A 20507-nucleotide genomic window follows, 5' to 3' on the forward strand; every position below is an offset into this window, starting at 1 on the left:
GATGGATGAACAGATATGAGAGATATGATGGAAGGAGGGAAGGATGGATATAGATAATTGATAGATGGATAGATATAGAGATAGATGTGGATGTATGAATAAATGAGCTTGGGATGGATGGATGGATGGTAGGTAGATAAGATAGATGATATAGATGACAGACTTGTGTAGGTAGGAATTCACAAGATAAAGTCTTTTCCTCTGAGAATCACTGAATCCTTTGACTACAGGCCACATAAGCCCCATTCAAAGAAGTTTTAGATGATTTTATTAAAACAAGCTACAGAGGTTGGATGTTTTGGTGCTGAAGAGGGCATAAAGTGCTACGGAAGAGGAGGGGAACAGCAGGGCCTGGTGCTCCACTGGCGGCAGCTCTTCTGCTGAAGTCACGTCATAACACGATTGCAAGATTGTCCCTCGCCCAGGCAACCACCTGCAGTGCTGGGAAAAACAGCCAGCAGGAAGAAACTTGCACACACACATACAAAAAAAATAAACCTTTCTCAGAAGCAAATCTGTACAAAAGTTTGGCGGTGCAGTCGGGAGGAAACCGGCTAAATGAAAAAATTGGGAAGAAGAAAACAAAAGGTAACCCTAATCACACCCCACTGTTGTTCTCCGTCCTGCTAAGCTGCTACGAGTTTGCCGAGGAAACGCAAGTTGAGGATTTTGATCATCCTGTCTGGATTCATGCGGACAATGCCGTCTTCCCCATCAATGCTCAGCAGCTTCCCCATCCCTTCGCGGTCTTCTCCCAGGAGGACTTTGACCTGCAAGGCAGGAGAAGACTCAAGAGCCAGCTGGCTAAAAAGCGAGGCTTCCCCGAGCCTCTCCCTCAAAGGCAGGCCCAGCCAGGCGCAGCCACAGACCCCCCCCCTGGACTGGGAGCATCTCCCAACAACTGTGTCGACCAGAGGTTCACACTGGGGGTGCTTGACGAATTCAAGGCTAATCCAGCCCCGCCCCTCAAGTATCCACTCCCTCCTTCTCCATCTCCTGTTAATGATTTTATTTTCTCTTCTCTGTCACTTTGTATCTTATAATTTTAATGTTTTTTAAAATGTTTATTATGCTGTAAGCTGCCGAGTTATTTGAAAAGAGACAAGCAGTAGATAACTTAGATCGATAGTTAGCTAGCAAGATGATGGAAGGTAGATTAGATTAGATTAGACTAGACAGACAGACTGATTGACTGAGAGAGAAGGCTGTCTGGTGGAGAATGCTTCCACCTACCACATCATTCTTGGCTGGTGTCACAGGTTCCAGGTGTTCGCTTGAAATGCTGACCACCTTTTCACATTTCTTAATGTAGACTGAACACATCCCGCCCTAGCAGGGCAGATAAGGGAGGAAAGAATGGGAGGGAGGGGGGGGGAGAAAGAAAACCACACAGGTGACAATCTGGAAGCATCAATAACAGGAAAGCTCACCTACCTCGGGTGACAAGATAATCTATCCTTGGCTCTGTGGGAGCCAATCCCTCTCCTTGATCAACACAAAATGGTAACCATAAAGATGTTCAAGAATCAGGAATAACCCACGAGGGACTACTTACATTCACGCTACGGATGACTCCGGTCTTCCCCACCACATGGCTGTCCAGGTACGTGTCATGTACTTTGACCTCGATATCAGTGGTGACCCAATCACTGGAGCTCTGCTCAATCCCAGAGCCTGGAGTGTGAGGGTTGTAACCTCCTGGGGAAGGAGCCCCTGGAGTCATAGGGCTATAGTCCACTGGGCTGGGACTGGGGCTAGCCTGGGGGGGGGAGGGAGAGGGAGAGGGAGAGGGAGAGGGAGAGGGAGAGGGAGGGAGAGGGAGAGGGAGAGGGAGAGAGAGAGAGAGAGAGAGAGATTCCATGAGAAAATCAGGGCCGGTTCTAGGCCGGGGAGAGTGAAAGAGACCACTTAATTCCCACCCTTTCAGGCCCTGAATGGACCTACAAAGGGTCACCCATCAACCCACATGCCACTTATGTCCTTGGAGAAGCAGCAAAGATGCCTTTCCCAAAAGGGGCTTGTTTCTTTTTCAAATTTTAAAAACAGTCATCTTCTTTACAGAGGGGCTCTGGGCGGTGTACAGTACAATATTAAAAATTAAAGAGTTTATAAAAGTTAGAAATTTAAGAAGGGGCAAAGACAATTAAAAACAAGGTGAAAGGAGCATTTTGGGAGGGCTGAGGAGTTCCATGGGCTCCCGACATGAGGCTGTGGAGCTGTTTTAGCTCTTTTTCAGAAGGCCAGGAGAGGGGGGGAAACACCTCACATCTGGCGGGGGGCGGGGGCGGGAAGAGTATGATGGTTGGAATACTTTAACCAACAGGGCCCACAAATATTTTTCCCTGCCTGACCAGGGGGAACTGGCCAACATAATGGGACAAAATGAGGTTGGTGTGTGCCTGCCCGGAGAGACAACTGATGACAGAGTATCAAGCATACCTGGTAAGCCATTGGCGAAGGAGTCGGGTGGTAGCTGGTGGGGGAGTTGGTGTTCTGGTAGCCCACAGGACTCGGTGCCACTTGGTGGAAACTTTGAGGGCTGGGGCTCGGCTGGTAGGACCCCTGAGGAGACGGGACGGTGTACGGAGAGCACTGGTCTGTGTTGTACCTTTGCCAAGACAAGAGGCTTTGTTCAGAGCAGGCAGGGCATCAAACGGACAGGACACCATTTCCCGGATCTAGCACAGTCAGAGGATCAGCAACTCTAAAGGAGAACCTCCAGGGCGGCGTCTCAGAGAGAGACCAATTTGTGAGGTCCTTGGTGCTGAGCTTAGTTTTTTTCTCTTTCTTTCCTTTCTCTCTCTCTCTCTCTTTCTTTCTCTCCCCATCACTCACTTACTTTCTTCAGTCAGTGCTAGAAGTAAACCTCACTCCGTTCTACAACTGATGTTACCTAAATGAAAAGCCTCCAAGAAAACCCCCAGGCTGAGAAAGAACCGAGGACCCGAGAGTCCTCCTCCTCCTCCTCCGCTCCCTGCCCTTCTCCTTCGCTCCACAAACCCCACTCCCTTCTAGCACTGGGGATGTTCGCCTAGAGAACGAAAGGTCTGCAAGGAAACAGCCAAGCTCTGAGGACACCGAGGACTCCATAGAGCTTCTTCCCCTGCTTGCCCCCTCCTCCTCCTCCACTCCACAAACCCCACCACCCTCCAGCACTGATAAGGCCACATACTTGGGTCACGAAACATCTGCAAAGAGACCGCCAAGCGCAGAGAGCACCCAGGAGCCGCAGAGGTTCCCTTCTATCCGTAGAGGGCTACTGGAACCCAGGACGGCCGTAGGAGGGTTCCCTGAGCCTCTCTGCAAGGGCTCCTGACTCAGCCGGGCTGCTTGTCCTGAGTCAGCCAAACAACACCTGGGCCACCTTCCAGCTAGGAGACGTCAGCGCTGCTGCACTTACATGGCCGGGGTGCCGGGCGTCTGAGGATTGTATGGAGGGTTAACCTGCGGGGAGGAAGGGTCTGGATAGCCTGGGGTCTGGGGGTTGGGGGTCCCCCCGTAGCCTTGGGGTGAAGGCGTTGGCTCGTCGTCAAAGCCGTAGTCAAACTCTTCCTCTGGCCTGTAGAAGAAGCCAAATATCCAGTTCAGCCTCGAGGCTCTGTGCCGGGACCCACCCAGCCCCAGACCAGAAGACCAACCTGGAAGGGGTGTTGGGATCCCAGGCACCGCTCTGGGCGGGAGTCCGGCTGCCGTCGTGTAAAGGTGTTTGGGAGCCATAGTGCGGCGTCCGGTTTCCTGAAAAACAGACACGCCTCACGTATCACAACCCCCCTTGGAATACAGGTAGCCCTTGATGTGGGCGCATAACAGTTATGAAATGGGCTGGTCATCTGACGCGTTTGATCACTTGTCATTCTGTGGCTGTCGTGAAGTGAATGCGGAGAGCATTAAACCAACGATGTGGTTGTTAAGTGAACCCACTGTTTGCTATGGCATGGTGGGGCCCCACACTGGTTTGGTCACACCTTTGGCATCTTCAAGCTGCCAAGGTTGAGAGAGGATGCTCTAAAGCAGGGGTGGGCAAGCAGCGCACCTTTACGACCTGTGTGGACTTCAACTCCCAGAATTCCCATATCCGAGGGGCTGGCACAAAAAAGAGGGGGGCCCACCTATTCTCCAAAGCATCTGAGGGCAGGACAAGTAGCAACGGATGGAAAATAATCAAAGAGAGAAGCAACCTAGAACTAAGGAGCAATTTCCTGACTTTTAGAACAATTAACCAGTGGAACGGCTCGCCACCAGAAGTTGTGAGCGCTCCATCAATGGAAGCTTTTCAGAAGAGACTGGACAGCCATTTGTCTAAACTGATCTAGGGTTTTCTGCCTGAGCAGGGGGTTGGACTAGAAGACCTCCAAGGTCCCTTCTGACTGTTTGTGTTAAACTACTTCCCCTTGCACTACTACACACCTCCTACTATTACTACTACTACAACATCCAGCTGCTTTTCTGCCGGGCTTTCTAGCGGCCTGTTGCTGGGCAGGCTAGGGAGAGGCCTTAAAGGGGCCGGGCTCCACCAGCTCAGGTGCCAGTGTCCTCAGGTTGTGGAATTCAACAAATACACGCTGAGGCTTTTGAGGTCAGATGCTAAGAAAGCCACCGACCTCTCCTGGAAGAGAGATAGGGGGGGCACCCGCTTTCTTCTACTCACCATCGTGCTGGGTGCCATACATGGGCGTGCGGGAGCCCGAGCCGTACATAGGCGTCTGGGAGCCGTACATGGGGGTCCGTCCAGAGCCAGAGGGCATGCCAGACGGCTTTTTGGAATCTCTGCAAAAGGAGGAACGTGAATGAGTTCGGTCCGATAAAGCTGGCACATCATCCCGTTCGGCTCGGTTGGGTCCCGCGTCTAGCCCAGAGCTGCTCCGTCCTACCTGGAGGGCTTCTGAAGCTCTCCCTCCCTCCCTCCCTCCCTCCCCGACTCAAATCTGGCTCCCAGTGACTCTTACACGATGGTGAGATGCTCCCGATCCACTGAGATGGTCTGGCACGTGGAGTGCAGCTCTACCCTGGCGGTGGATTCCGTGGCATCCTTGACCATCCCAATGTAGCCTGGAAAAGACAAAGGCAGAGGCTCCACAGGCAGGTGTAGGGGAAGCGGTGTTAAAAGAGGGTTCAGCCTAGAATCTCTACGTAGCCACAAATGAGCAAAGTCCAATTCTGTCGATCCTTTTCTAACTCCTAGGATGGGGGTGGGCAACTGTGAACCCTTTACCACCGGTGACTTCAGCTCCCAGAATTCCTGAGCCAGCATAGCTCAGCCTTGAAGCCTTCGGTGTGGGGGAAAAAAATCCAGCGTGGTGGCCTCTCACCTTTGTAAGACCCTCGGGAAATCCGCACCGTCTGTCCAATGAGCTCGTTATCCCGGCGCCCCCGGCCTCGGTTCATGCCGCCCCCGCCAAAGCCGCCCCCGCCAAAGCCGCCCCGTGGCCCTGCAGAGGGTAAAAGCAGGCGTACCAAGAGGCAGGACTTCCCAGGCAGCTCCTGGGGGGGGGGTGTTGGTTGTGTGCATGGGGCCCTTTGCTGAAGACAGGTGTTGGGGCCATTCCAGGCAGGGTGCAAATGTCTTCCTGCTGGGGAAGCAGATCTAACACCTTTCCTCCTGTCCTCTTGGGAGGGCACTGCCATGTGATGGGTCCTGCCCATCTCAGACAAGCACCTAGCTTATTGCTCTAGGGGAGGGACCAGGCGCTGTTTGGACGCCCAGAACTGGACACCCATTTCAAAAGGGTGGGGAGGACTGGACTGCAGCTGCCTCCGAATCAGATTTAACAGATTTGCTTGCTCAGCAAAGCCAGTTTCAATCCTCTTCAGCCCACCTCATGCCAGGAAGGACCGATTACCCTCTGGCTCCATCCCTCCTTTGCTTCACTGCTTTCCTCCCTTTCTTCTGGCTGCTGCAATGCCTGCCCTGCCAGTGAGGGGGAGGGATGGTGGGGAGGGGGCTGACCCCCTCCTTCTACCCACCTCCAGAGCTGGGATGCATAGGGCTGCTCATCCGAGGACTCATGGGCATGAAGCCGCCGGCCGTGACGTTGGTGACATCCCGGGGCTGCCAAAAGGAAATCCAGTTTGCTCTAGTGCTGAAGGCACCAGGACAGAAGGCAGCTCTAGTCCCGCCTGAAGCATGGAAAGGGGCTGGTTGACTTTGGGCCCATCGCCAGGTGAGGGTGAATTCTAGTTCCACCTTAGGCATGAAAGCCAACTGGGCAACTTTGGGCTAATCACCAGGAGACTGTGAATTCTAGTCCTGCCTTAGGAAGGAAAGCCAGCTGGGTGACTTTGGGCAGGCCACCTCACAGGGTTGATGTTATGGGGAAAATAGGAGGAGGAATAGGTTATTGGGTAAGTTTCCCACCTTGACATTGATTAAAACAATAAAGGCAATGAATAAATAAATAAGTGGATTTAACAGACAGCTTGCCCAGCCCCTCCCCCCACCTAGCCAAATTTTAGGCCAGTTACGAGCAGCCTAACAGCCAGAGGTGGACGGGGCTGCCTCACCTTGGACCCCCCCGCCAGAATCAAATGCTTGGTCTTGCAGACGAACATCCCTCCGTTCTCCACCAGCTTCTTGCAGTGCAGGAAAGCAAAGCCCCGGAAGATGTGCCGAATCTCCCCCTCGCGGCCCTGGAAGGAGAGACCGAGACGGATCGACAAGTCACAAGTTGCTCCGTTCAGCAACCGCTCAAAGTTACCTCAAGACTGAAAAGAAGGTCCTCACACCTATAACCCTTGCACCTCAAATATTGAAATACTGCGATCATGTCGACACCCACCCACCAGTCCTTCTTTTCATTAAAGCAGGGGTCTTCAAACTTGGCCCTTTAATGACTGGTGGACTCCCAGAATTCCTCAGCCAGCCAGTTGAAGTCCACAAGTCATAAAAGGGCCAGGTTTGAAGACCCCTGCATTAAAGGGATGAAGCCGGCCAGTGAGAGACATTTCTCCCCTTGCGGTGCAGACGCAGCTCGACCGGGTGGGTGGCTCACCGAATGAGACCCTTCAATGACCTTCACGATGTCCTTCACATGGATATTGTTCTGCTCCGAGTCCAGGGATACTGCAAAGCGGTTGTCCTTCTTCCGATTCACCGCCTGGTGCCGGACAGTCACCAGTTGGTTGTTCATGCTCAGGACCTGAGTGGGGAAGAGACCGAGGCTTAGAGCCAGGCTCTAGGGGGTCCAATGACACACACCCCGAGCAGATTTTGGGGGATTCTTCCCCATATCAGTCTTGATTAACAGCAGCCAAAGAGTCACGGGGTGGCAATTCCTGAATCTGAACACAATCTGGAAGTGTCACAGGCCCACCTGGAAGGTCTCGCGTTCCAGGCGCACAATGACCCCAACTGTCTGGGGGTCCAGCAAGATGAGTTCTCCTAGCTCGTGCTGGCCCCCCACATCCACACCGGAGGCGGTCTCGGAACAGAGCTGAAGGTCTCGGGGGAGAACTTTGAGCTGTGGAGGGCGAGAGACACAGTAGTTAACTGTTTCTTTCACGACCCAACTAGATAACATCATCAGTGTTAGAAGGGAGTGGGGTTTGCTCTCTGTTTATATACTAGCAGCTTGCCCTATCTGTGTGGGTGGGGTGATGTTTTTTTTCTTGGTAGTGAAACAGAGAGCAACCACCCCCCCACTCCCTTCTAACACTGATAATGTTCCCTAGTTGGGTCACGAAACGTCAGCAAAGAAACAAACAGCCTCAGAGATACAAGGACCCCACAATCCCCCTCTCCCCTTCTCCTCCAGCCTGAGCACCGCGCCAGACCCATAACTCAAGAGGCCCCAAAGGGGCCCCTCCAAATTCTGCTGGGCCACTCACCTCGTGCATTGTCAGGTCAGAGAAGAGGATGATAAAGTTCTCCTCCACACGGACAATCAGTCCCGTGTCGCCTTCAAAGCGCCCAGCGATGACCTTCACGTGATCCCCCGTTTTGAAGTATTTGCGCAGCTCCTGAGCTGGGAACTCCAGCATATCCTGGGGAGGGAGGGCAACAAAAGAGGAGAGGAGGGGGACAAGAGCTCTCCCTGCAATAAGTGTGTCTGGGGGGGGTGTTTCTTTGCTGGATGGGAAAGGAGGGTCTGGCCCTTGCAGAGCTCAAAGGTCGAGGTTTTGGCAGAGAAATTCCAAGGGTTACAGCAGATTTTTTTCAGCCTTAGCAACTTTTAAGGTTTGTGAACTTGAGCTCCCAGAATTGAAGTCCACTCATCTGGCTGGGGAATTCTGGAAGTTGAAGTCCACAAGTCATAAAAGGGCCGAGTCTGAAGACCCCTGGGTTAAGAGCTCCCTACCTTGAGGTCTTCATGCCTGGGCATGATGGTGATCTTGTTCCCATCGACGCTCAGGATCTTGCCCTGCAGATTGATCAACTCCCCTTCGCACACCTCCACGTTGTCTCCCGGCTGGAAGTTGTGTTCCCGTTCCTTGCCTGAAACCACAACAGGAAGGGATGAGGACGAGCCGTCCAGAGGCCTCCCTCGAGGGCCTTCCGATGGGGAGAGGAGAAAAGGGGATCGCCTGATCTCCTCCTCCCAGGAGCCCTGAAGGACCTGCCGTAGCCACGTAGCGTCTCCTTGGGAGGAAAGGCAGGCGAAGGTGGCAGGGGACGCACCTGTGCTCTCGGTCACCACTTCCAAGTCGATCCCTTCAGGCTGGTCCTCAAATTTCTCCAGCTCGGATAAAGTGGGCTTCACTCCTTCGGTGATCTGAAGTCGGAAAAAGAGCCAGCGACTGGGGAGGGGGGAAATTAACCCAGGGAGGAGCCTAAAGACAGGAACCAGAACCGGATCCCAGGCCGGCAACGCTCCTTTTGCTGATAGAAGAGAATTTTTGTGGTAAAGGGGAGGAGGAGGAGGAAGACTGAGCTCTCCTTGATGCTCTCTGTCGATGTACTACTGGCAGTCTACTCAGTAGCGGCACTGATGACGTGACCTAGTTTGGCCATGCAACGTCTGCAAGGAAACCACCAAGGACCCCACAGTCCCCCTCCTCCCCTTCTTTCCTGCTTCCCTCCCAGAAGCTCCACACCCTTCCAGCACTGCTGTCCTTTCCCAGCACTGGAAAACCTTAAAAGTGAAGAAGAGGCCAGATGAAAAGGGACGACAGGCATGTTGGTCTGTCAATTACTGGTCCGTGGGCCATGAACTCCCATCCCGGACTCCAGAGACGAATCCTCCCCCCGAGCAGTCCCCGCTCTCACCACAGCCAGCATGGCAAAGCTCTTGAAGAGAAAACCCTTCCGGCTGTAGCGGTTCCCTTCGAAGATGAGGAAGTCCCCGTCGGAGGCCACATCGCCGCCCAAAGACCTGGATGGGGGGAGAGAGGCTTGGTGGGAAAGCCCCCGCTGGGGGGGAAACTCAGGCTTAGTTAAGCCAAAGCAGAATGGGACAGGTCGACTCAGAGCAGCTTCTCCACACAACAGGATAACGAGAGTTGAGAGAGACCTTGGAGGTCATCTAGTCCAGCCTCTTGCTCAGGCAGGAGACCTTCTGCCACTTCAGTCCAATGGCCGTCCAGTCTCTTAAGTGAATCGCTACAGTTGTTAAGGGTCACCCGGCTGTTAAGTGGATCTGGCTTCCCCACTGACTTTGCTCGCCGGAAGGTCGCCAAAGGGAATCCCGTGACCTTGGGACGCTGCGACCGTCATAAACGTGAGCCTGTTGCCAAGCGTCCGAATTTTGATCCCGTGACGATGGATCACGGCGCAAAGGTCGTCCGCATGAAACACGGTCGTAAGTCCCTTTCTTCGGTGCCGTTGTAACTGAGCGGTCGCTAAGCGAACGGCCGAGGACTAGCTGTACCCGGTTCCTGCCACCCTCCCCTCTGCCCGTCACTACGCTGGGCCGCCCAGCAGTTCTGGGTTCTTTGGCTCCGTCTGGCTTTCCCGAGGCCGGCCCTGAGCCTGGCCCTCCCCCCACCTCCAGCCCGAGAGGCTCACCGGATCTTTTCCGCATCAAAGAGACGCTGTGGGGGACGCTTGAATTTCTTCCACTTCGCCACCCAATCTTTCTGCAAGGGAAAGAGAGATTTGGACTGAAATCTTCGGAAAAGGGGCCACGACATAGGATCCTTTCCCTTTTGCATTTTACTGTTCAACAACGGCCTCTCTAGGGCTTTGACTTTAGCCTTCTTTGTATCCGTCCCTTACCACCTTCGGTGATCTGGAGAAAGAGAACAAATTATCCAACTGGGATGATGGGAGGCTATTGGAAATAACGTCTGAAATAACGCCACGGCCGTCTTATAACACTGAAGACCGAGCAACTGCTTCAACCCCAAAAGCACCCAAATGTAACAACGGTTAAGACAGAAAAATTAAAGCTTGGCAGGATGTGAAAAAGGCTCGACGTATTTCAATCTGGAGGACTTCCTGGAAGGTCACACATCACCCACCTGGCTCATGCGAGCTTTGATGCGATCAAAATCGATGCGAGGGATCATCTTGAGCGAGATCTGATTCTGGCTGGGCTCCACGTAGTCTACCTAACACCGAAAGAAGGAAGTGGCTCTGGTTAGGGCGGAGGGCCTCCGAGGAGAAGACAAAACACAGGTAGTCCTCAACTCAGGACCACAACTGAGCAAGGAGTTGGACTAGAAGACCTCCAAGGTCCCTTCCAACTCTCTTCTGATTGGGTTAGTTCCCTCTTCAGTCTTTAAACAGGAGGAAGCTTGTAGATGTCACAGCCTTTACAATTATTATTATTATTGTTGTTATTCCCAAAATTTATGTTGCTAAGTGAGAAATCTGTTAAGTGAGTTCTGCCCCATTTTACGACTTTTCTTTCCAGATGTGTTAAGTGAACCACTGCAGCTGTGAATTGAGTAACACGGTTGTTAAGTGAATCTGGGTTTTCCCCACTGACTTTGCTTGTTAAAAGGTTGCAAAAGGGGGACCAGTTGGCCAGTGTCCAGATTTTGATCCCATGATCACCAGAATGCTGCAACGATCGTAAGTGTGAAAAATGGTCATAAGTCACTTTTTTCAGTGCCGTTGTAATTTCGAACAGTCACTAAATGAACTGTTGTAAATCGAGGACTCCCTGTATGTCCCTAACAAGTCTTCCCGTCACCTGGTAAGTTTCCTCCACGCTCCAGAAATATCTTCCGAAAGGGGTTAAAGTTATCCAGTTTCCCTCGGAAAAATGCCAGATCTGAACTGGGCTCACCTGAGCGATGTCACCTTTGTAGATTCCCCTCTTGAGTCGCACCCAGGATTTGGGCTTGAGGTTGGTCATCTCTTTCACCACCTTCAGGACGTCGGTCATCTCCTTGATGGGCACCATCTGCTGGTTCCAGTAGCCCATCCGGAGGTTGCCCACCCCTTCGATGGCCTGCTTCACGTGGGTCTGCTTGTAGGCCTCCACGTAGATGTAGCCCTTCACGTGCTCAGGAGCGACCACCGACTTGATCTGCAAGGGCTGCGAAGACACGCCAGCAGGGAGGGGGAGAAATCAGGCAGGCCAGGGCAAGAGCTGCGAAGATGCAGCAAGAAGCTTTCCCCACTGTTAGCGCCAGAAACGCCCAAAAGGTCCCCATGCGTGAGACGGCAGGTTCAAGTGACTTTAGGCCAATCACCAGGAGACGGTGAGTTCTAGTCCTGCCTTAGGCGTGGAAGCCAGCTGGGCGACTCTGGGCCAGTCCCCCTTTCTGCCCAATCGAAGAATTGTTGTCGTAGGGAAAAGATAAGGAGGGGGCATTGTGTTTGTTCGCTGCCAGTTGTTGATAACAATTGTAACGGCTAGATATAAATAAAATCGGGCACAAGGAGAGCGAAAGGGTTTTGTGTACAAGGAGCGACTGCTCTGCTCTTTCTCCACTGATCTTTCAAAACAGGATAAGGCCTTCCAAGCTCTTAGCCATGCTCCGGCATGTAGCCAGAAGGTTCAGGAAAGACTCCTAATTTTATGGCCGGGCAGCCAGGTCAAAAAGGGCCAAAGACTTATGAATGGATGTGGGTCTCCCGTATCCAGGGGCAAACAGGCCTCCTTCTCCACCTCCCACCCCACTTACTGTGTCTGTAAACTGGTAGGCGATGAACTTCCTCATCAGGGCGACTGCGGTGGAGCGCTCCTCTCCAATCTTGAGGGGGAACACAAGAGAAGACAACGGTGGCAACGTGGCTCCAGGGAGGCCCGTGGGCCACCTGACCTCCCCCCCACCGTTCAGGTCAGCAGCACCCTTCAAGGCGCTTCAGGGTGGAAAGGATTAGCCGGTGACATCACCATTGCCTGGGGGACGCCCATGGGGGCTTTGTTCATGTCCCCATCAAGACAGCTGGAGCGAGTGGCTGGAGCTCCCCCCCACAAACTTGGGACTTGATTGCTAACCTCCAACCCACCGTCCTAACTGCATGAGCCACGGTGCTCCTGCCACCTGACCTGAAGTCAAAGCAGCCGCTTCATGAAGATAACCGAGTTTATTTATTTATTTAATAATATTTATATACCGCCCTTCTCCCGAAGGACTCAGGGCGGTGAACAGGGCAAGAATAAAAATACAAAGTTACAAAAATTAAAAAAGGATTAAATATATGCCCACTAAAACAATAAATACAATATTAAAACCCCAATAAAACAACAATAAAAACAATAACCCCCCCCCCTTACAAAATTTATTGGCCACCCATCTCACCACAGGGGGACTCTGAGCAGCCCACAGTATGCAGTTAAAATGTAAGAAGTCATTAAAAGCAAGCACACGTGGGGGGGGAGGCAGAGTGGGGCGGGGAGGTGGGACTTGTTATAACTCAACCACCTCCTTTGTGCTGTTCCCCCCACTGGGGCCCCTGCTAATCCTGACCCACAAAGACTTACCTTACATTTCACCGTCCAAAGGTTGGGGTCCCTGAATTGGGGGGGGGGGGAGAGAGAAAACAAAGCCCGTAAGGTTGGTTTGTCGCATTCAACAAGCAGTTCCTGCTTCTTGGGCTGACTCAAGGCGTCTTGGCTCAGCCACTTCAGCCATCCCCACCGCTGCCCTGTGGCCCCCACAAACTCCGTGCAACACCCCGCAGGTAAAATCCGCCGTCTCTTACTTGACTCCCGGCAGCAGCTGCTGTTGGGTGATGTCATCAGAAAGCTCGTCGGATCCGCCATACACACTAGAGACCAAAGGAAAAACAAACCGTGGCTGAAAGGCCGGGAGAACCCAGGAGACGGGACCGCCGATCAGGAGCCGAAAGGGACTCTTGGCAAAGGAGATGCCCCTACTCACGTCTCGCCCACCGAAGACTTGGCATATTTCTTCATGTAATACTCGCCCAGCTCTTCCTCTCTTTGGTCCCTGCAAGGGGGGGGGGGGGAGAACAGAGAAGCAGGACAAAAGAAGAAGAATGAAACACATGGTTGTAAGTCCCCCTATGACTGGGAGCTGTACACACGGGTGGGCGTTCTAGCTTGTTATTGTGTTTTATTAAACTACATGCCACCCAGCTTGCTTTCGCACAACTCTAGGCAGATTTCAATCTGCCAAATCTATATTATAGATTAAAAGTAAGACAACAAAGTTATCGAGTTCACAGCTAAGATAAGTGGTGGTGGGGATATGTAATGGGTCATCTATTTAATCCAAGTTTCCCCAAACGTGGCAACCCTCATGTGGGGAGCTCAGAGAAGCATGCAGCCGTGGGGCTGGTAAGTCCCCTGAAAGCCCACCTTTTAACTAACTTTCATGGTTTTCATCACTCTTGCCTCCTTCTAAACTTTTATCTTTTACGTACTGTTTTTATATTTTGACATTTTATTGTACAGCGCTCTCAGAGTCCCTCTTTGAGGGAGAATGGAAGGTTCAGAAATGTAAAAATAAACAAACGATAAAATAAATAAAAGCAGGCAAAACTATAGGCAACACGCAAATGGCTCGTCTAAACATTTAATAATGGCGTTATTTAGATGTGAACTGAAACACAGAACTGAGCCCTGTTCCTCCCTCCTTCTCCCCTCCCCTCCCCTCTTGCCTCCACAAGTTCTGCAGTCTTCGGGCTCCGGAGCGGTCTTCGTCCAGCACCACATTGTCGATGTTGGAGGCTAAGAAAAGAGACAGAAGTGGGCAAGGGGCAAGAGAGGAAGGAGGAGCAGAGAGGCAGTGGGCAATTTTGAGGAGAGAGCCGAAGAAGGGAGGACCAGCAGCTTCCAGATGTGAAGTTTGGTGGCTGGGACGGCCCCACTGCTCTCTGCGAACTCTAGAACGCTTGCTCAGGAGAAGGAGGAAGCAAGGAAGAAGGTAGGAAGAAAAGAGAGAGAGAGACTTTTGCAGCCCTTGCAGCGGCCCAGGAAGCTGCTGACAGTTGCAGCTGGGCCTGCCCTGTTTCTGCGCACCGATGCCAGGTTGGCCTTATCAGAATATTAAGGAGAGAGAGAGGCTTTTAGGCAGAAAAGCAGCTTCCGGCTTGCGAGGGGATGTTTGCACACCCGGAAGTCCCTGCGCGTAGAAAAGAGGCATGCAAAGAGAAGCGACTGAGTTGAAGCTGGACTCTTGGTCTATGCACAGAGATTGACTGGCGCTCCAGGAGCCTCAGGTGGGACCGCCCTGCAGATCTCGCAGGCGGTTTCTGAATGCCACTGGACACCCAAACCCTCGGAAGACCCCCCTGCGCTACCTGCAGCAGCTAAGCCCACGGGTGGGGCGCCCTTCCCCTCCCCCCCCACGGTCCCCCATTCATTTTGTCCCACCTGGCTGAAAGGAAGCAGAGAAGGAAGGCAGCTGGCGGAGAGGAGAGGAGAAGAGCTGGAATGGAGAGGAGAAAAACAAAAAAAGTGCCTTACCTTCGATTTCTTCTGCTCAGGAGGAGGAGGAGGTGGCGGTGGTGGAAAGGCGGACAGTATGAGCCAAATAATACCATCAAAACCAACCACAGGGTGGAGGTGAATGGGGAACAGAAAAGCGGAAGGAACAAAATTAAGATGAGGCACAAACCAAGCAGAAGCGAATGAGATGCACGGAAACGCAAAGGAGAAGCCACCAAGAAGGGGGGGGGAGAGGGGAGGGAAGTGCTGGGGGGTAGCGGGGGGGGGCAAGGGCCAGGACCCAGGGAGGGCAGCTGTGTGTGTGTGTGGGGGGGGTGTATCTCAGGGGCGCTCGGTCACCGCCTCTTGCATTCTGTCAGCTACCGCTCAGATTAGAGCCTTGTGCATCTCTGCAACCAAAGACTCGTTCGTAGTTTTAACCCAGCCTAAGGACCACCATTTTTATAGAGACATTTGGGTTTTACAGGTGGGGAAGTGGTTGCAGACATCCGAGAGGGGAGAAGAGACCATTTCTACCTCTGACAGGAGAAAGGGGGGAAAAAAAAGACACAAACTTTTGAAAAGTAGTCAACAGACTTTAGGAAGTGCGTTGGAACAGGAGAAACATTCCCCAATCACAATAGGAGGGAAATAGAAACCTATTGAAAAGACAGCTGGTCAAATTTCTTTCAGCTGGTGGAAAACCACTCCCGAGAGCCAGGCGCCCTGCAAGGCACTGAGATTTTGCTCCCAGCCAGCCTCCTGGAAGTTTGAATCCCGCCTACTTAGGGAGTGCCCAGTGGGGAAGGTAGGTGAAAGAGAACAAGAACCCCATCAAAACAGGGACTTAGAGGAAAAAGTATGCCGGACTAGTACACCTGCAAGGTCTCGATTGATCCTAACCTCTAGAGCTCTCCGAATCTCAGATATCAGCACACGAAGCTGGTTGGCCCTACCTTTCTCCAGGATGTCTTCTGCTCCGTCCTCCCACTGATCTTCATCTTCGTACTCATCATCAACATCTGGAAACAAAGAGAACGGGGGAAACCCGCACTGTGAGGAACAGTAAGAACTTGGTTTCTTTTTGTATACGACGTGTATCTTCAATTCTCCAACACAACTAAGCCCAAAATGTCCGTTGCTAAGCAAGGCAGTCAAGTGAATTTTGCCCCAACTGATGACTTTTTTTGCCACGGTTGTTAAGTGGCTGTTGTTAACACTGCAGTTGTTAAGTTAATAACATGATCGATAAATGAATCTGCCTTTCCCATTGACTTTACTTATTGGAAGGTTGCAAAAGGGGATCACATGACCCCAGGATGCTGTAATTGTATGAATATATGCCAAATTTTGATCGGGTGACCACAGGGATGCTGCAACGGTCCTAAGTGTGAAAAACGATTCTAAGTCCCTTTTTCCAGTGATGTTGTAACTTTGGTCATGAAACAAATGGTCATAAGTGGAGGACCTACATTCTGCACTACTACACCCGAACCATTAAGGCGGGGAGTCTTTACCCGCTTCGTCCAAAATAAAGCCTCCGTGTCTGGGTTTTTTTGCAGGCCGATCATCATCTTCATCTTCCTCCTCGTCGTATTCATCTTCCTCCTCCTCCTCCTCCTCCTCCACTTCTTCTTTCTCGCTCCCTACAACGCTGCCCCGCTCTTCTGCCTGCAGGTAGAAGGGAGAGCCCGTCTGGCTAAGCCAAAGCTCGTCGTCAGCAGCTTTCCTGGGAAGAAAGGACTGGCTCCCACGTCTGGCAAAGGGGAACTTCGAACCCCAATTCCGGGCTCACCTCATTCTCCTCCGCCTCCTCAGGCTCGCTGCTGCGCTCGCTCTCATTTTCGGAGAAGTTGCTGTCTTCGCTGTCGGACATCTTGACCGCGCTCCCTGACCGTGGGAGAAGCGCAGAGGGAAAATTTTGATGGGCCTGACGGGGCAGGAGGTCGGCTCAAACTGGGACACAGCAAAGAAAGACCCTGGGCGCAAAGGCTACCATGTAATGTTTCTCTCACCTGGCGAGGGATAAGACAGTGAGCCAGTTTGGCCTGGTGCAGGGGTCCCCAGACCGTGGGCTGCGGGCCACTACTGACCCTATCTGGAATTGGGCCACGCGCATAGTGGGCCAGCGAGCGTGGGCATTCAGCCCTTGTGCAAGAAGCAGTGGGCCGTTGCACAAGTTGAGCTGCGTGCACCAACCTGCCGCTCGGACGGCCCAGTTCCCCTCCCCCCACCCCCCAGCCAGACCACCAACCTGGTCCAGTGGTGAAGGCGCCAGGCTAGAAAGTGAGAGATGGTAAGTTCTAGTCCCTCCTTAGGCGTGAAAGCCAGCCGGGTGACTTTGGGCCAATCACCAGGAGACGGTGATAGAATAGAATAGAGCTGGGAGGTCTTCTAGTCCAACCCCTTGCTCAAGCAGGAGGGACTAAACTGAAATACTCCACTCCAGAAAGCCGGCTGGGTGACTCTGGCCCACTCCCTCTCTCTCTGGGTTGTTGTGGTGGGGAAAATCGGAGGAAGGAGGAATGCTAGATATGTTCTCCACCGGGAGCCATTTATAAAAACAATGAAGCAAACAAATAAATGAACAACCTACAGTGCCGCCCCCTCCCCCGGCCTCTGGACTCCTGATTTCCTACCGAAGGCCGTAGAAAAAAGAGTATCGGCTTGTCAAACATATTTAATTTTTATACCTTTTTAAGAATTATTAGAGTGTTTATGCTGTTACTTTGTGCTTTGTCCATCTTGAAATCAATGGACCCGCAAAGAAAAGAACCTTTGGGGGAGGGGCAGCCCAGCAACGTCTGCCCGGAAGAGAGCTGGCGGCTGGGGATGATGGGCATCGCAGTCCCGGCCTTTGAGAGGGGAGGATAGGACTTGCGGCTCGGAGGAGACCGGGGAGAATGGGGAGTGTAGTCCAGCGCCCTTGGGGAGCACCGGGCGCACGGCTGGGGAGGATGGGAGCTGTAATCCAAGAGATCTGCCACGCGGGCGGGGCTCCGGAGGGGGTCAAAGGTCGTTCCAGTTCTCCTCGGCGCCGCTTACCAGGTCCTCGGTCGCTCGGCCGGCGGCCCCAGCGGTCGGGGTGCCTCACCCGGCTTCCTCCTCCACGAGAGGGGCGAACAGGGGCGACTTGAAGGAAAGCAAAGGCCCCCGCCTCCTAACGCGGAGATCCCGCCGAGTCCCGCGAGACTCGGAGAAGAGCGCGTCATGGGGAAGACGGCGCGCTGATTCGACAGGAGGCTCCCGCGGGTCTGGGACGGATGACGTCGAACGGGCCGCTCTAGGCCGGCGCCTGTCGCCTCGCTCGCTCCTCAGAACCCACGCCCGAAGTAGGTGGTGATTCTGTTTTCCAGCCGGCGGGTCGTGACGTAAAGGGTGCTGATTGGGTGCAAGCGGCCCAGCCAATGGCAGAGCTCGGATGCAGCGGCTGGGGCCATCTGGACCGGGATGCGCATCCCTCGCGCTGGGCGAGAGTGGCAGGTGGTAATTCCCATCAGCCGCAGCTGGGGATGATGGGAGTCAGGCTCCAATATTCAATAAATAATTTTAAATTAAGAAATGTAAGAAATAAAGTACAATAAATGCAATAAATAAATGAGAAAAGAAAGAAAGAAAGAAAGAAAGAAAGAAAGAAAGAAAGAAAGAAAGAAAGAAAGAAAGAAAGAAAGAAAGAAAGAAGGCACCTAGTGGAAGTTGGGCAGTCAAGACCCTCTGGGAGCTTGGACGGAAGTTAAGTCGCCCCCTCAGCCAGAGAAGCCTCCTGGAGGACTTGGAGCCAGCTGCTCTCTTGAATCCTGCTCCACCTCACAGGGTTGTTGTGGGGAGAATTGCACAAAAACCACATTGAGCTGCTAGAGAAAGGACAGGACAGGATGCCAGTCCAGCAATGATGCAGAATAAAATGAGCATGAGGGAGTTTGCAGGTGCTTTTTGTGTTACTTTGGGCTTGTGGAGCTTCTTGAAGTCAACCAGCCCAGCCTTGGGCTCCGGGCAGTATCTCCTCAGAAAGCCATTCCTTCCACTGCCCCCCCCCTCTGCCTTTGCCACCCTTTGCCTTCAATTCAAAAACCCAATTAACAGACAAAACACAGCATGATCTCTACTAGCCCCTCCTCCTCTTTGGATCAGCCTTCCTCAAGAAATGTCCTCCTGAAGTGAGATCACAAAATGCATCATCCCCAGCCAGCATGCCTAAGGGACTAGATCGTCCCCCCTCCCATTAGTAGGGGGACAATGAAGTCGCCCACATTTAGACCTCGATATACCAATAACTACAGTTGGATCATAGTATTATATGATTCCTTTTGGATAGGGCTGAATCACACAATCTAAGGCAGGGGTGTCCCAACTGTGACAACTTTTAAGACTTGTGGACTTCAACTCCCAGAATTCGCTAGCCAGTAAATCATGGACTACCTTATTTATTCCCATCTCCAAGTTCTTGATGTAAAATGTATAAACCTTGAGCAACTCAGCTTCAAGTTACCTAAGCCCTCTTTTTTCTTGATAGGCCTAGCGATCTGCTGATCAATGGAATCATTATTGTTTTATTGTTATTATAGTTGTATGCGATATAAAAATATTTGTTTTCCTTTGTTTTTATTGGCATTATAGTTTATACAGCTTCTATAATTCCATCTGATTTGTTGGACTGAAGCCCCATAACAAAATCTGCAACAAAAAGAAAGGCATAAACAAAATGGTTTTTTCCCCCGGTAGCCATTGAAGGATAGCAGTTGGGAATTGACAGAGAGCTGACCAAATCACAAATCACTAATTTTTCTCCTCCATCCTTTTGAGTTTCCTTTCACCTGGAAAAATAGAAAAGGAAAATTCACAGGGATGCAAGAACACGATGGCTCCCCTCCCTCCCTCCTTTGACAAACAAAACTCAGCTACCTGGAGGATAGGTTTTCTTGGGGAAATAAACTTCTGAGGACCATAAGGTCCTGCCCTCACCTGCCCCACAGGCCCCACCTGTTGTCCATGGATGTAGAGGTGTCCTCTCTGCGGACTTCTGGCTCTTCATTTTCTCAAGGAAAAATGGGATGGGATTCCTCCAGGCGGGAGATAAAAGCTCCGTGTGCAAGAAAAATTTTCCCAAAGCAGTACAGGTAGTCCTCAATTTACAACCATTCCTTTAGTGACCATCCAAAGATACAACGGCACTGGAAAAATGTGACATATGACCGTTTTTCACATTTACGACCGTTGCAGCATCCCCGTGGTCACGTGATCCAAATTCGGACCCTTGAACAACTGGTGTAGGGTCTCCTGCTTGAGCAGGGCAAGGTTGGACTAGAAGACTTCTAAGGTCCCTTCCAACTCTATCGTTCTGTATTCTGCTCCCTGCCCTACTACAGATGAGTCCTTACCTTTTGGGAATGCTGGGGGAAGACGCCATTCTTCAATTTTCCTGCACAGGCTGGCCCTCTCAGCTATTTATTTCCAAGCCGTGAGATCCTCGGCTTCTTCGTTCTCCCACCGAGAGGCACAGAAGACGCTGCCAGAAGAATAAAAATGAGATCCAGACGGTTGTGAGGAAAGAACAAACATCTATTCCTAAAAGCAAACATTTTGCCTTTAGGAGCCGCTGAAGAGAAATGGGGTACAGCTGCAGACTTTCATAGGGGGAGCTTGTCCGGGGTGTGGAAGTGTCTACATGCTGATTCTAGGGCAGGGGTCTTCAAACTTGGCCCTTTTATGACTTGTGGACTTCAGCTTGGCTGGTGAGGAATTCTGGGAGTTGAAGTCCACAAGTCATAAAAAGCCCAACTT

At 52.1% G+C, this 20507-nt stretch overlaps 1 protein-coding gene across 2 annotated transcripts; it reads right to left on the reverse strand.

Moving 5' to 3' along the window:
• Nucleotides 1-251: 251 nt before the first annotated feature.
• Nucleotides 252-17904, reverse strand: SUPT5H (SPT5 homolog, DSIF elongation factor subunit). 2 transcript variants are annotated; one of them, XM_083370061.1, is made up of 30 exons: nucleotides 17772-17904; nucleotides 16522-16616; nucleotides 16244-16397; nucleotides 15683-15748; nucleotides 14766-14777; nucleotides 13958-14027; nucleotides 13216-13284; nucleotides 13037-13102; nucleotides 12816-12846; nucleotides 12013-12081; nucleotides 11169-11420; nucleotides 10396-10485; nucleotides 9941-10011; nucleotides 9203-9308; nucleotides 8615-8708; nucleotides 8295-8431; nucleotides 7825-7980; nucleotides 7311-7457; nucleotides 6990-7136; nucleotides 6502-6627; nucleotides 5965-6049; nucleotides 5310-5429; nucleotides 4947-5049; nucleotides 4649-4767; nucleotides 3639-3735; nucleotides 3401-3559; nucleotides 2440-2608; nucleotides 1556-1759; nucleotides 1234-1329; nucleotides 252-441 (listed from the first exon to the last, which is right to left on the reverse strand). In XM_083370061.1, exons 2-30 carry the CDS (start codon nucleotides 16600-16602, stop codon nucleotides 271-273), a joined length of 3267 nt encoding a protein of 1088 aa, XP_083226187.1. In that variant the 5' UTR covers nucleotides 16603-16616; nucleotides 17772-17904; the 3' UTR covers nucleotides 252-270. The 2 variants fall into 2 exon arrangements, with proteins under 2 accessions (XP_083226187.1, XP_083226188.1); XM_083370062.1 differs by lacking the exon at nucleotides 17772-17904 and having other exon boundaries at nucleotides 252-770; nucleotides 16522-16935.
• Nucleotides 17905-20507: the final 2603 nt, after the last annotated feature.

The sequence above is a fragment of the Vipera ursinii genome (genome assembly GCF_947247035.1).
Source record: "Vipera ursinii genome assembly, chromosome: 9".
Classification (NCBI taxonomy): domain Eukaryota; kingdom Metazoa; phylum Chordata; class Lepidosauria; order Squamata; family Viperidae; genus Vipera; species Vipera ursinii.

Excerpts from the sequence above, each read along its gene's own strand:
- SUPT5H (XM_083370061.1), bottom strand. The coding sequence starts at position 16,602 with ATGTCCGACAGCGAAGACAGCAACTTCTCCGAAAATGAGAGCGAGCGC. Across the intron at positions 15,749-16,243 it reads CTTTATTTTGGACGAAGCGG|ATGTTGATGATGAGTACGAA; the intron begins GTAAAGACTCCC and ends CTTTGTTTCCAG. Across the intron at positions 13,103-13,215 it reads AAGTCTTCGGTGGGCGAGAC|TGTGTATGGCGGATCCGACG; the intron begins GTGAGTAGGGGC and ends TTTGGTCTCTAG.